This window comes from Habropoda laboriosa, unplaced genomic scaffold (genome assembly GCF_001263275.1).
Source record: "Habropoda laboriosa isolate 0110345459 unplaced genomic scaffold, ASM126327v1 scaffold734, whole genome shotgun sequence".
NCBI classification, from domain to species: domain Eukaryota; kingdom Metazoa; phylum Arthropoda; class Insecta; order Hymenoptera; family Apidae; genus Habropoda; species Habropoda laboriosa.
Window position 1 is genome coordinate 24,720 of NW_017100875.1, and position 16,445 is coordinate 41,164.

The 16,445-nt window shown below is 38.8% G+C and overlaps 1 protein-coding gene across 1 annotated transcript in view; it reads right to left on the reverse strand.

The window, feature by feature from the left end:
* Positions 1 to 338: 338 nt before the first annotated feature.
* Positions 339 to 16,445, reverse strand: part of LOC108577461 (potassium voltage-gated channel protein Shaw-like) — a 35,590-nt gene continuing 19,483 nt past the window's right edge. The window contains exons 4-6 of the mRNA XM_017940614.1: positions 16,131 to 16,340; positions 5,322 to 5,504; positions 339 to 578 (exon numbers count right to left, since the gene is read on the reverse strand). Of these exons, the coding sequence (XP_017796103.1) occupies positions 339 to 578; positions 5,322 to 5,504; positions 16,131 to 16,340 (633 nt within the window). The remainder of the gene's footprint in view (positions 579 to 5,321; positions 5,505 to 16,130; positions 16,341 to 16,445) is intronic.

Sequence of the window (16,445 nt, forward strand, 5' to 3'; positions counted from 1 at the left end):
TTCTTTTTTTACTTCTATTTCATATATGTACTGTGTAATACTATGAAAGCTAAGAATTAACAATTAGACGTCTGCGATACTATTACTTGTAATGTGTACAAATTAATTCTGCAAATATTCACTAGATATTTCATTACTCGATTAATCTAATTATAAAAAATAGCTATATAGTACTACAAGATGAATGTGTAATATAACTGTGAACTTTTAATATCTGACACTTGCACTGCAAAAAAAAAAAAAAAAACAGTAGATTTGTATGAAAAGGTATTAACCTTTAATGGAAGAAAAAAAGTTTTATTTTTACACTACCAAATACTTTATTCGCAGTATCGATTCTAGGATGACTCTGTATTTTCTGACATAATGATATATGTATGAGATAAGTCTTTACAAGTTCCTGTCAACGAATTTCCTTTTTTGATCTCCTCCCCTTGGAAGACACCATCAGTAGCCCCGTCAACTGTTTTAGCATTTTTTACGGGACTGTTGCTGGTTAGGTGAGGCAAGTCCGTTCTGTCAGAATTTATGGTTCCTGTGACGGCAGCCTCTCGTGGCAAACTTATTATGATATTGGGCTGTATAAAAAAAAAAATGCAGAAGACATATGTAAGTACGAAACTTGGTAAATATTTAATACACACGATGATTAAAGTAAAATCTTGTATTTCGGTATACGAAAAATTCAGGTTTCAACAAAGTGCAATTGTCCTCAGCACGTTGGCTGCCGGAGAAATTTCCACATTTCTTTCCCCAGGTGCCGACATGTCGAACAATAGTATCTCTTCTCAAACACTCAGTTTCATTTATTCTACGATCTTCCCTATTTTTTCAATAAGCAATAAAAGTTCATGTTCGTTGCTCTTTTCTTGAAGTGACATGAAACCGTAATAACATCTTATACAATTTTATACGTGTGAAAATTGCAATATAAAATAAAGGGCGAGTCATGCTGCAGAAGGAGGCCACCGAGAGAGAGAGGGAGCGAGGAGGATCCTGAGGGCGCGGCGTTATAGACAGTCCGCCCTCGGGAGTTAGAGTCAAGGAATTTCCCGGCCAGGATACACGGGACCGCGAGGGGTCAGGCAGGGGCCTGGCCCCTCCCGTTCCGGTCCCCCAGGGAAGGGGCAGCGCCGGGCGTGGTCCCCTGGCGCTGCCGTGCCTACGGGCGGAGGAAGGGGGGGGGAGGTAACGTTACACCTCCTCCCTCGAGGCCGCGGCGCAAGCCAAAATTCCCGTGCCCCTACCCAGCACGCCTGACGAAGATCACCGCGGCGGTTTTAGTGGGTAAGAATCCCACACTACCTCGCCTCCCTCCCCCGAGGAGGGCGGGGCGTCTTCCTGAAGATTTCCTCCGCGTTAACGAAAAGAAAATATTTATATAAAATAAAGTGTAGTGTGATACACTGGCGTCTCTTGCGGCACAATGGGAAAGACACTGGTGTCACGGTGCAGCCAACGTGTTAATAGAGTTTAATCGAAAAAAGAACTGTAGATTTATAACAAATTGTGGAAAATGTGATTTTATTTATGAAAGTGAAGAAGTGTGAGGTGCTAGAGAACAGAAATATATGTAGTTATCACTCTACACTCTGTCCAATTTAAGAATAACCTCGCTCCGCGCATGGGACGTGCCTGAGGCAGGGTTAGAACGTCCAAACCCCCTCTGAACCGCCTACGTTTTTCTCCGTCTTACCCTCTGCCTACGCTCTCTGTCCATGCGCAGAACGGACGAAAATCGGTCCGAAAGCGAGGTTATTCTTAAATTGGACAGAGTATAAATAGACCTGGACAAGGGCGCCCGCCGTTGCCCGCGGGCAGAGCCGAGAGCAAAGTCGCGGGCTACTGATGTCAGACATTAAAGCGGAGTGAAAGAAAGGCGCTTCTGTTACATATCTTAGAAATATGATAAATTCTTCTTCTCAAGACGGGCGCGTGAGAAGGTTTGTGGCTTTTCGCCCGTCGATGTGTTATGCCCGGGAAAGTCTAATACTCTGCCCGTACGGGCAATGTCTGAACGGCACTACTCTATACTCTAAGAAGCGATTTTTAATCTTTTTATTTCACGGCACACGTAAACTAATTACTAAAATTCTACAGCATGCCAAGAAATATATTGTATTCTTTCGCCGATCTGACAAAAAAGTATGCATTTCTGATTGATTTACAAGAAAAATAATTTTTTTCTTCTGTTACTTTTTTTAAACTTGTGCTGAAAAATCTTGGGCACACCTGTTCAAAATCAGTGCTCCAGAGTGATAGATTCTGGAGTCTAGAGCAGTGTATTACAAAAGCAAATATGTCTTTACATATTCATATTACTACCGCCGGTGTGTTTATTTCCAACATGAATCTTAAACCGAATACCTAAATCTCTACCTCCTTTATTTCAAACGATATCAGAAATGTTTCAAATACAGTTCAAATAGTTTCAAAAGAGGAGCATGACCGTAAAAAACAAATCTTTTATCTACGATATTCTACTGTATATTTAAATATTTTTAGTATGATTAAAAACAAAGGAGATATCTTGATATTCAGTTTAAGTTGAGACACCCTGTACGAGAATAATTTCTCTGTTACAAAAGAAAATATTCAAGCCGCTAAGAAAGACATTTTCTCTGCTTATAATCCTCCTGCAATTGAAGAAGCAGGACAAAAGACGGTGTGTCCGAGGTCTATTTGAGACGGTGTAACATATATTTCCATTCAAGGGGGATGGTCTTTACACTCTACTGTTGCATTTTACATTTTGCGTTTCCCACGGAACACGCACAGACATTTCTTAGCGGAAGCTTTCCAACGTCTGCCTGGTTCCTCATAAATTGCGGAAGTAAATCTCATTTTCCTCGCGGGAATGTGTAATGCGTAAAAATCTCGTCGCTGCTTTTATTTATTAACTGCACACCGCGTGTGCGTCGTGTCGAAACGAACTTCTTCGTATCGTTACACCTTTACGAGCATCGAAGTATGTACATGCCTCGATACCCGCGTAAATTAAACTTATGCAAATGCAAAGTTTCTCGTTATATATTAACCCCTTAACCTATGATTTCTTTTTTGACTATGCATCTAAGCGTCAGTAATTTAGTGTTTTGATATTGTATCAGGTAACAAAAGTTAAGCTGTTACAGATTAATTCCATTTAGTAATTCTCAGTGTTACAAATTAAGTCGAAAGTTAGGATTACAATTAATTTTTGTTATTATTATAACTACTTTTGTCATGTCTTGAGTAAAATTTGTGTCACGAGTCTGACTCGTTGCTATAGGTTAAGGGGTTAACGCTCCCATTTTCCTCAACTTGATGTGCAAAAGATGATCAATTTTATTTTTTTTTTCTCTATTTTCTCCTGGGAGTATGGGAATAAATTTCTCATTATTTATGAATTATTATTTATCTCATTATTTATGAACTTACGTTTTTGCCAGGATAGAAAATGTAACGCAATATGGAAAGTGAACGGAAGTAATTAAAGAAAATTACACTTACTGCAGGATTAGTTGTGTACATGTGAAACACGAACATGAGCGTTAAAGTGGTTAACGATAGTTACTTAGCGCATTGAACATTAGGTGGTTCGATTATCGAAAAATTAATAAAAATAGTACTGTATTTAAAACGATCCATTGCTAGTAAATCAATTGATAGTATTAATTGAACGGTAAACGTTATAAATATGATACAGATACATTGTCCCGGCGCGATGACTCGATATCGAAAATTATATTCAAAAATATCAAAAGTATCCTCTTTTGCAAATTCGGTAAAACGTCACTTCTTTAGAAATTTTTCTCTCGAATGGTATAACTCCAATCAAAAAGAATTTTTGATACTTCGTTATAGAGTGTTCAACATATTGTTTAGTATTTTTTATTTCTAAAATCAATCTCTCCCTGCGGCAAGAGAAAGTGATCGGTGCGGGGAAGTGAGTTCACCGATTAATACAGAAACAAGAAACATCGACATCGACAACAATAAACGCCGAAAGAAGACACTTTCCCCGCGGACCGCGCGACGTTTGTGGAGGAACGATCATATGAGTTCACCGATTCGGTCGTAACATCAGATGTCTCGGATTGCCTGAATAGGTCAGGATCGACACATTGACCCAGTTCCGTCGAAGCAGATTAATTGGTGGACGAATGGGTAGTTTTTCATAAGTAATAAAACACTTTATTCCTTTCGGATAACGAATAAAAGTATCGAACACAGTTATTAAACGACTTAATTGTTATTCATGAAAAAGAAAAAAAATACGTTTTGGAAATCTGTGTCAATTATAAAATTTCATCGAAATCGGTGGATGGAGAAACAAGCAACAGACATCGAAAGATGTAAGAATCTGCAGATTTATTACAGTTTTACGCCGAAAGTCGTGATAGTGCGATTTTCATCATCTTTAACCGTTTGTAGCTCATAGAAACATTAACCAATTTCGATGAAATTATCAGCACGTGTATCATTGACATAGATCTACAAAACGTATTTTTTAGATTTTCATTCCGAGCTCAGATAAAAAAGTTGTAAAAACGACCTTCGCTATTTTCTTCGCGATTCAGACTAATTGCAATTTTTTAAAAAATTTATACAAACGTCGGAATGACGGCCAAAAACCATTTCTCTAAGCCTTATAAAAACAGCAGTGCAAAGTGAAAGTTTTTTGACAGCTATCGAGAACCGAGAAGTCACGCGTACGCATTTGTTCGCTCGCGCGGGTGCATCTCTGTTCGGCCGTCCCTGAGCGCGGGCTCTACGCGCGCTGTAATTGGCCAGTGTTTTTCGTTAATAATTCAAAAACGAAGCTTCAAACTGGATTTTGGAAAAGGAAAAGGTTGTTCAGAGTCACCTCAGCTACCCCCCATTTCCGGGTGTTCGAGGAGTTACGGGACACCCTGTATATAAAATACATCCTAATATCTGGATAACCAGCTAATTTGAAATAAATACTTTTACATTTCGTAGTTCAGTAGGATTACGTTCAGTGTTGGTAGTAAAATGAACATTATTCGTCAGCGAAGAGCTTGCTCCAAAGCGTGTGATAATGGAATATTTATTTGCACAACAATATCCCGATTGTGTGTCCTTTTACAGTTTACTTGTAACTGTATGATATTTGAACATGTGCGTCAAGTATGTGCGATTGATCTTTACTGTGCAATGTTTGAAACGGAATTGTCTGGATGAGTATCTATCGAGCGATGTGCAGAAACGATTTTCTACGAGTGAGATGATGATTGATGAGGTGTATACTTTTCCAACTATAGCTATTTGTCAAATAAGTTGTAGCGGTAAATATTGTGTCTTCAATTACACTATACCTGCAAAGTTAAAGTGTTCTCTAGTCCTATGGTTGCTGGCCTTGGTGTCAATGGTCTGATTAAAGTGTTGGGAGTAAGCTGGCGTTGGATATTGGTGATATCTTGAGCAGTCGAGCGCCTTGGTCGTCTTGGCATCTCTGCTGGAAGCACTCGTCGCCTTTGTTTGGGTAATTTGCTACGAGCCTGCGATCAATTATTTGAATGCTAAAATTTTTGAAATTATTCAAATTATTCAAATTATTAGAATCGTTGAAATTATTCAAATTATTCAAATTATAATTTTGTGTTGTAAATTCTTTTCAAATGTTTGCACAAATATTTTGATTATGGGGTCATTTTAGTAATCAGGCTTGTAGCGACCAGCTACAGCGGAAAACATTTGGCGAGCAGACTACCAGCACGGTTTATGACGTGCGCGCTTGAAAGGCTATTTTTGAGGAAACCGTTTTTAGCTTATTTAATTTCTAAAAATTCGACAATGCATGTCCGCGTAGAAACTTTCTCCGACGGCCTCAATAGCAAATTGCCGCATCATAAACCAAGGGTTTCCGAAAGGTCAGCCGTACGAGGCCCAGAGGCCCGAACCGGCAGGTCACGAGTACTTGACCTGGAGGAAACTCAGCTGCCCGCCAAGTGACGTCAGGGGAAAAACCTCCCCCGCCAAGTCGCACTGCGGTCCCCGAAAAAGCGCGCCAAGGGCGCAAGGGACACGCAGCGACTTGGAGAGAAATTACCTGATTGGTTAACACCGATGCGACGGGTTAACCAATCAGGTACGATTAACAGATAGCTAAAAGTTAATAAGAAAAAGCGAGGCGTCAGGAGGCCAGTCAGGCACGGACCTCCAACGCCGACAGTCCATTTCAATAAAGATCGTGCTATACCGTGAGGGTACTTAGCGAAACCCTACACACGTTTCGTTATTTATAATAATAACCATATTCCTTCAGGCTTTAAATAATCCATTTTTTTTTAATAGTTTTTAGAAGTATAAGCCTTCAAGAATGTTTTATTAAATTTTGATAGTAAAATTCAAAATATTTCGGCTTTTACGATTTTTAATGTAACTGTGTAGTTCAGTGACTGCAATGGTGTGTCACAGTGGAATAAATATGTGCTGGCATTGCTGATTAATCGTTAGAATAGGTACATCATCACACGAAAATTTAATAATCAAACTTTAAACGTGTTTTCTGGAAATGTCTCAACTGGCGGAAGTAAAATAAAAAAGACTAACCAGCCGATTGGTCTGAATTTTAAACACGTTATTCTGGATACCATTGGCTCCCGCAGGTACCGGATTTACATTTCTATGTTGAAAACTTCATATTTTTCACATCGAGAGTCTTACGAAAAATGGAAAATTTCGATACTTAAACTTTGAATGCACGCCATTTTGTTTAATTTTGACTTACATAGCTAATTTTGGTATCTGCAATAGCGATATTCATACTGATTCAAAATCTTCTCGATTTTTTCGTTTTAGATAAGTTTCTGAGGTAAAATCAATTCCGATCTTTACCTTCAGATGTAGCATTGAAAAAACAACGAAAAAGCAATTTAAAAAATTGTTTCCCATACCTTGTAAGTGTCTCAATAAATGAAAAAAGTTTGACATCGTAATTCATTGTGCACACTGAGAAAAAAAATCGTGAGTATTGCCGAAATTCTCGGCGCGATCACAGAAATGACCCCTTAATACCACGAGTCGCATCTGTTCCGTCCAAGTGACGGAATCGTATGGCTAAAGCAGCCCTTTTCATTAAACCAACTTTCCAAACTTTCCCAAAGCGAGCAATAATCCCTTTGGACAACACAGACGGTAAACACCTAATTAAATGTCCCGTTCCATACCAGCAGTTGCCACCAGTGATTGCCGTTGAGGGAAATAGAATTGATTTCTTTCGGTCTAACTTGGTATCGTGCACCCCAATTGTGGCTCTCTTTATGACGAAGCCCTTTTTTCATCGTTTGCAGTACAGTTGATGGAAGCGATATAGCGAGGTCGTAGATTAAGGTATTAAGCGGCGACATCGATTGACGTAGCCGCACCCAGGACCGTCCACCATTTGCGAATTTATATTTCAAATGTCTACTTACAATATTTCGTTTATGCTACACGGTATTAAGTCTCCGTCATCTTCTGCGGAATGGTAATACCCATATTGGTAAAAATTAACGTGTAGCTGTCAACGAGTAAGACGCAGACAAATTTTTTTAAATACACTCGAGTTTTTTTTTATGCGTATATTTTTAATGCGGTTTTGAAGTTATGCAGTGCGCATATTTCATGGGAATTTTGGGTATACGAGACTTGAATGAATTTAATTTGAACGCGAAGTGTGTCGTTATAACAAATTAACGCCGCAAGGATAATGGGAGGTGGTGAAAAAACACTGAATATTGAGCTGCTCTGTCTTTCTTTCTGCGATATTTTTATATGCGGTTTTCTGTAGAACGTATTTACCGCATAAAAAGAGACTCGGCTGTATACTGCAAGGGAGGAACTCGAGACTCGAGCTCGTTATCCCCTTCGAATTGCTGTTTTCGTCTTCGAATTACGAGTACTGTGGAAGAAGAAACAGGTCTAATTGGTCGGAGTAGAGGAGGCACGCCCATTCTCACGCCCATTTTCGGTTCTAGTGTGCTATTTGCCGAAACGGTCACGTGTACTAATCAGATCGCGTGACGAAGAGAGTGAACGAGACGTGTTAAGGTGGGGTTAGGCAGGTTAAAGTTCTGAAAGGCGTACGGAGGAGGGGGATCCTAAATATAAAATATTAGCTTCAGGCGCTCATTAGTTTCCGAGATATTAATAAAAAACTTTCAGTACTGTACGTTGAAACTGCGTATACAGATGTTACTAATACATTGTATTACAATAGATCTTGATAAATGACATATGTCGAGATATATCCTGCCCTAGTTTGACGTCTGACAAATTTTACGACCTTACTCTATCGCTTTCTTCGACTATACATGCACCTCACAGGCTATTCTCAGGGGCCGCAGCAGATCCTACGATTGGCTGCGGTACAGGATTCACGACCCCGAGGTACCTGAGTGCCCGGGCCCGGGGGAGGAGTCGCTTCCTTCCGCCGGGTCCCGGTGGTGGCGACCCACACGGGGAAGCCCCGCCTCCTTAACTGGGGGCGGGGCAGGCCCCAAGTTCCAAGCGTGGGTCGCCGGGGCCGCAGGGCTGTCGGGTTAGGGGACCCGAACTGAGTCGTTTTACAATGACTCCGTGGCATCGGTGCCATTAAGAGCCTTGAAAAAGAGACTAGAAGCCAACGTCGGTATATATGACAGTTTTAACGCAGTCCAAAATATGTTTAAGTTCAATTTGTGTCGACTTCTAAGGAATTTTGTCAGAATTTCGTTTTCTTTATCTGTTCCTAAAATTACCAGTCTCACAGACGGCATGTGACCGTTTATGCACGAAAAATTCACACGTCTGGTTTATATATCTCAACCGTTAACTTTCACAAGAAAACTGTAAAAACTAATTATAAGACCAGAAATCAATGTTTTCAATGAAGTTTATACAGTTATTCTAGAGTCACCCCAGTAACCCCCCATTTCCACTCTTTACGAAACACCCTGTTTAATGCCGTTCATTCTCCTAAACGGGGAAAATTACCAGGCTTTTGGTACGTTCCTGGGTACCGCAACATCAATCGGTGCCGATTCCTAAAAATTTAATTCACAACCTTGCTATATCGTAGCCCGGACTGTACCAAGCCATTTTTCTACATGGATAACGATTTAAAAAAATTCACGCCAAATGACAACCGCTCCAGTTCTGCTCGAGATAAAGTCAGAGACCACGGTTCACTGGTTAAACTGACTGACTAGAACGATGTCATGCGTGCACGATCTGAAATCTTTTTCATATATTTTTGTGAATTTTCGAATCCAAGTGGAGAGGATCTGTGGCAGCATATGTAGCTTTAATCCTTTTGCTACGGCAGATTTTAATGCGTAACGTGGGTAACTGACGGTAAATTTTTAACCACCGCTGCAATTTTAAAATTCGGTTGATTACATTAAGGTGAAAGTGTGTGAAGGATAAAATTAAGTATTAAACTAAGGTGGAAGTACACCAAAATTCCTATAGACGCCAATAGTAACGAAAGGGTTAACCACTTGTCACGAATATAAATTCTAATTAAGCAAAATTGAAAGATTGAAGTTACAGAATCGAAACAGAAATAAATATGGTGGGGTTTGAAAAAATGCCCACATATTTTTATATATTTTCTACGAATTCATTTCTATCCATACTCTTGTCAGTATTTTCATACGCCTTGCACAGAAATCATCGACGTGGTAAGTCAATTTGTTACCGTTGAACCGAGTTCTTTACCGTCCCTCGTATATTGTAAGTCGCTTCTTTAAATTCAAGAGGAAACGGTAAGCGCTCGGTACGAGGTCAAAACTGAGCAAAGAACGGCAAGAAAATTCTTTCGAAAATTATTTAAATTAATTGCGTTTTGTGAGGTTCTTTATGCGAAATATAAATATTCGCAAAACTGACGAAATTATTTATTCACGCGTTGAGTGTTAAAATTTACTTCGTAAGAGGATCAGATAGGATATAACATTGTCAAGCTCAGGAAATGCATTCGTAGTTTGTTGAAATTATTAAAAATTAGATAAGAAAAAAATACAAAAAAAAAAGATTTCCACATTATTCACAGGTGATTTAAGTTAGAAAAAAGTTTCCACCTTTTACCATATTTTAGCGAGCACTCAAAGGGTTAACGTGCTTGCAACGAAACGAAAAAGCAGTAACACTGATGAATTTGCAAGGATCGTCCAAGTCAAATATCTCCGTGCTATTTCGCTTTCGAAAGATTTAAGGCCTGGGGACTTAGCCTGTTAAAGGTCCAGACACCCAGCAACGGCGATAGATTTGAAATCACGTAGCTACCGGGTGTCCAAGGATTGCTTATCTGCAAGGATAGCGTGAGAGCATAAATCTCTAATAATCCACTTTGTCCAATGCAAAATTTCTAACAGATGCAATTGATAATTCAAAATTATGTAGACGTGAAGTTATCAAGATTGACCTGTTAACTGTGTTCACCTTTCGAACAGAAATTGGATCTCTCTGAATTACAATTAAAAATGAGTAAGAATCAGCCCCAAAGTTCCTGTTTCATTATCGCCGCTGAAAATCGTAAAAAGTCATCGAAATCTAGTTTTATTGATTTAAAACGAAGTGACTCAACGTGGCATTTCGTTGAATTCGTCTCAACAAACGTTATAATATTAAGAGTAGAAAAATACAGCGTTCCATTTGAAAAAATTAATTTCACTTTGATATCTCTCCCAGAGGTACATCTACAGAAAAATTATGTATACCACATAATGTGTCCCTTCATACCAAACAACTTTTGTACGAACATTTTCTTGTTAACTTCAATCCCTCGCGAGATATACCATCGTTCTCGTTTAAACGTAACACCCTACATATCCTAAACGTGACAAATGAACTTAGACTCTAAAACACCATTCACGTCTCTTCAACGAACGTAACATTTTCGTCACAACTCTCATCTCCTCTCATTTATCGCCAATTAGCGTTCTTTCATTTCATTAATACACTCTCCTTCCTTCACACCCACTTTCATCAACCTCCCAGCAGAAGCTCAAACATCGGTCGCAAAAAGCGAGGCTCCGCAACCAGAGGAAATAAAAGGCGTCTAAGCTTTCGACGTTTAATTTTCACGGTGTTTTCCAAAGAACTTTCAAAATGCTTGCTCCGGCGAACGGAACTTTCGAGTTTCCTTAAACTCACGAGCACCGAATTCTGGTCTAATCTTGACAGAGATAAAACGTTTTAGTAGCGAAGTTCCGAGCCGGCCGAGCTCGCGGTTTTGAAACCGTACATACACTCGCGATCTCGCTTCGGCAAACGTCGAATATTCCCGGGTTCGTCGATTAATTGGACAGTGGACACTGTGCCAGTTTCGAATACGTACGCCATTTCAACGACGCATAAAAAATTGACACGGGACGAAACTTCTTCTCGTAAAAACTTTCAAATTGGCCGGTGAAAAGTGCAGAAGTTTACATGTTGCGCGGCTCAATGGACTTCCGCTTCCGTGTTCACGATGGACACGTATCCGCTGTATATACGAAACTTGGCCCCGGTCGCGCGGCAACTTAATCCGATAAAAGAAGGAAAATCTTAGCATGTAAACTACCCGTCACGTTACGAACTTCTGTGCACGACGTGAGATTTATTAAATATTAGAGGCGAACTGTTTCTTGAATTGTGTTAAGGCTTCGTTAGAACTACTTTATGATACGGTCGCCTATAGACGCTATTTTTGAAAAGGCAAAGTTTTACCCGTACCTGAATAGGTGGTACGTGACCTTAGCATTAGCTAAATTAATTTTCTGTCTCCCTCAATAGCAATTACCGTGTCATAAACTTTAGGGAACCCAAGAGTCGGACGGCCACGGTGACCCGATCAACGGTACCGCGCTGACGTCACCTTGGGCCTTTCCCCGTAGGGGTGAGAAGTCGCTCATCACCCCCGCTCCGAATCCTTCCCGCTACCTTTCCACAAATTCCATCCACCAATTGAATATTCGCATTTTTGTCACCCCGTTTTCCACTTCCATTCCCCTTTGAAATCGAAGGATCGTGGAATAGGGATTAGGCCTAATTATCATTTTTAGCTACGGTGACGCGAGAAAATTTTTATACGTAACTTAAGGGGGTGTCGTGTCCTCAACACGAACCATGCGACCGATCACCCCCACCGTTGACTTGCATCGCTTCTATCTACCTGCCAATAAGGGTTCGCGAAAGAGGCCTTTTTCTAGGAAAGGCGTTGATTGGCCCTTTTTCCGCATTAGCAGATACAAAAAGATGTATAAAGGTAGGCTCGAAACCAGAATATGTACGGAGAGCAGCAGAGCGTGTACGGAGTGTACATATTAAAAAAAGACCGAACAACGTAGTTTAACCTAAAACTAAACAACCTGTTCGACCGTACCGAGGACTCGAACAATGGAGCCCTACCATATTCACCAATAATATATTTTCCGTAAATTGCTCTCTCTCCTCGCCATCAGCAAATTGTTTTATTACTTTAGAAAGTCGAATACCCTACATCTTGACACCACATGCACCACACTCATAAAGCACCTTCCGACCTCAGGATTTTCACATCCCCTAATATAACTATTTTAGCAACAATTTCCCCACTTCGACTCCACCAGACAAACCCTACCACACGCCCCAAACACCAATCAACCGATACTCCCACCACTTCTCACACATTTCACACCACCAATCACTGTACACACCGAACTTATAAAAACACAAACACAGACATTCGAGGACAGATTCTATCACCAACCTTGAGACATGACGAAAAATAAAAAGTAATAGTCACCACCAATCAGCCAGTATTTGTCGATCGTGCAAACCATATATTCTCTTTTTCACCCACCACAATCTCATCTACAAATTTAAACAGCACTCGTGCCATTAGTTTGCCGCGAGAGCAGTTTCGTGAATTCTTTGCGCACCGGTCGACTCAAGCATCGCGTCGCGAAGTTCGCAAGTCACGAACACAACCAATAGGGAATCATCCATCGTGATATCTTCCAATCGAGAAATAAGATCACGGTAACAAACAGGGGGTATTTTGATTTTGAACTTATGAAAAATCAATTTTTCTTTTTGCATTTTCTTGAAGTACACAGATGAATATGAATATGATAGGTGAATCTTTGAACGCTTTTTTCTCGAAACCTCGTTTTTCCAAACGTTTTACGCGATATCTCAGGTTCTAGTTTATCAATTGACTTGAAATTTGTAGAGAATCTTCGGCACACGTGCTGGTATAGCGTGAACCAAAATGTTTAACATTCGTCGTTTTTGTTTTATTCTTTTAGCATGCTAAAGACGGCAAAATATGGAAAATATCGATAATCTAAGTTCAAAATGCTGCCATTTTGTGAATAATCGATAGTTTTATTTTGTTTTCGTTCAGACTATAGCTAGATTTATACCGATTAAGATTCTTCCTCGTTTTTTTATTTTAGATCAGCAGAAGGCCCGGAATCGTGCAAACAGTCAACACACTTTTTGTAGAGCACATTTTACAAAACGAACTATAACTCACGTAATTTTGATTGTTTTCACTTCAACAAAATATATTATATACTTTACATACCCATAAATGTATGTGCAAAACTCTAATGCAAAAAGTTTAATGGTTCTTTTGAAAAAAAATCGTAAAGATTGTTTGAAAGATGGCATTCGAAACCAGAATACCCCCTGAATAAAATGGAAGAAATGGCAAAAACTGAAAGGAAGTTTCACATTTGACTAAAAATTTTAGAGTCCTAGGTCATATTCTTATTAAATTTAGATATTTCTCTGAGAAGCTTACATTAACACGTTTGCTGCCACCGGAAAATCGATAGCATGCTGTGCAATACACTCTGAACCGCATATGCTGTGTCGGTGGTATCGAGCTAAAAAAGTTTTTAATTTCCAATGAAATTTTAATTTTAATTTTAGAAATGAAATCTCACAAAGGACGTTATTATACATATTTGAACGCATTTTAATGCCACCTACAATATGCGAGAGAAAAAAATATCTTTTTCTATGCAAAATAACATCGGTGACCTTAAAAACCCCGGAAAAAATTATCTTTGCAGCGTATTCGTCGTTTAACCCCTTAACATATGACAACTCGTCAGACTCGTGGCAGAGATTCTGGCGAAGATGTGAGAAAAATAGTTATATTAGTAAGAAAAATTCTTTGTAATCCTAATTTTCATTTGAATTTGTAAGACTGAGGATTGCTAAATGTAATTAATCTGTGACAGATTAGTGTTTGTTACCCGATAAGTACTAAAACAGAAAATGGCTGACGCTTAGACGCATAGTCAGAAAAGAAATCATAGGTTAAGGGGTTGATATCATTCGAATTGCATGTAAAATATTTTTCGTTTAATCACAACTGAAGGAGACATTTAGGTGACTACTTTTAAGTGAGACACCCTGTATATTGCAGCGAAATAAAACGAACTGTATCACACAAATCAGACTGAATGCATTTGCAAAAAGATTTACCTGGCGAATAAACTGAATTCTAATCAGATTTTCCTGGATCGAGTAATCAGAAATCTACTCGAAACCTAAAAATTCATCCTTAATATTATTATCTTGAACCTTCTGGATATATTTGTGCAGTGATATCGGCTTGCTTATGCGTATAAACTAAAGTCTCTCTCACCGGAAGTGCTGTCTTTTGTATACTATATCCCGAATCTATTAGGTTTACTTGCGCAACGATATCGCTTTATGGAAATCGTGAAACTCAAACGAATGACCCAGATGTTCTGCGGGATTCAATCTGTACAAACTTTTGTTGAACTTCACTGTTCAACCATCATAATTTTCTATATAGAATAGTATCGATTTATGTATCGTATTGATTATTCGTCTGTGTGTGGTTTAATTCTGTTCTAGAAAAATATGACTTAATGACGAGAGCTTAGGAATGTTCAATTTCGATATCTCAATTATTTTATCTTCTAGAAACGTTTAAGGCTGATTTTGTTTGGTAAACAGAGGTTCTTTTTCTTCAAACTGCCACCATTTTTGTAATAATTAAAACTTTTTTTTAAATCTTACGCTACGTTTTTATTTACATATGAAAGAGAATTCTTTATTTTAAATGTCCCAATCTTTGTCGGCGCTGGCGATGGCAACAAGTTTCCTAATTAGCTAATAACTCCGCCATTTTGCAATGTTTCTACTTTTCAAAAATTGGTAATAAAGCTGAAAGTTGCGTTTATATCCCCCGAGAAAATTGAAATTTTTCATTCAATACTTACCCATGAAAAAAATTCCCAAATTTGACCTATTTTTAGACGACTCAAAGTGGTGCACCCCCTTAAAAACGGATTACTTCAAATTTTCAAATATTTTCATACAGTCATCATCCAAATCCGAGAAAAATATCTTTCCATAAGAATGTACGCTTGAATCATTTCGTAGCATAAAGTTTCTTGAAGCTCGTTAAGAATATTAAAAAAATAAATTAAACTTCTTAATTTACAATTTTCTTACTGGCCACGCACATAAGCTTCCCCTATTTTCACTTTTAATACTGGATCAGGTAAGAGAAGAAATTAATGTGTCATACCACTGTACAGGATGTATTATTGAAGATAGAAAAAAATTGTAGAGGAACAACTGAGCAATGTGAAGAAAAGTGTAAGAAAATATTCAGAACGCAATGGTGGAACATTTGAACATTTACCCTGCAAATTTACATTTAATCTGCAAAAGCAGGTAAATATTTCGAAAAGTATTGTGTGTTTCACAATTACACCCTAATACTTTTCTGCTCGCAATAGCACGAGGAGGTCACAGAGTTCCATTCATAAAACGAGTGATAGCATTAAAAAATTGCACTTTGCCGCATTACAGGATGGTACAACTTGTCAAACTATGCAAAACTTTCTTCTACAATTTTTTTCTATCTTCAACGAACCACCAAATTATAACTCGGCCCACATTTGTTAATCTTCAATCTCATAAATTAAAATTAATTTCTGTTACAAATATAACTGTCTCGTCGCGTCTTGATCAGAATTTGTGTCACGAGTGCGACTCGTTATTATAAGGCGAGAGGTTAATCCAGTACCACTTTCGGTGCAAAATGATACGCTGATTAATTTATGGCAGTACCTAAATGATACATTCTGCACATTTTTCAGGAGAAAACGGAGAAAAATATGCGTTGAAAATGAGGTACAAACCTGTGTGTGTGAGTAAAACATGGAGAAGTTGCTGACGATAACGGGAACCGGAAGTGCGATAGCTAAAACACCTGCAATAGCGCATAATCCCCCGATGAACATTCCGGGAAACGTTTTTGGTGTCATATCGCCGTAACCAACTGTTGTCATGGTCACTAAGGCCCACCAAAGGCCGTGTGGTATGCTGTCGAAGTCGTTATTCGGGTTGTCCTGTCACCAAAAAAATGAGATGTGAAGATTTAGAGATTTTAACGGGGAAACACTTGACACTGTATTGTACATTAAGAAAAAGTACTTTCTACGGTGAAAATATTA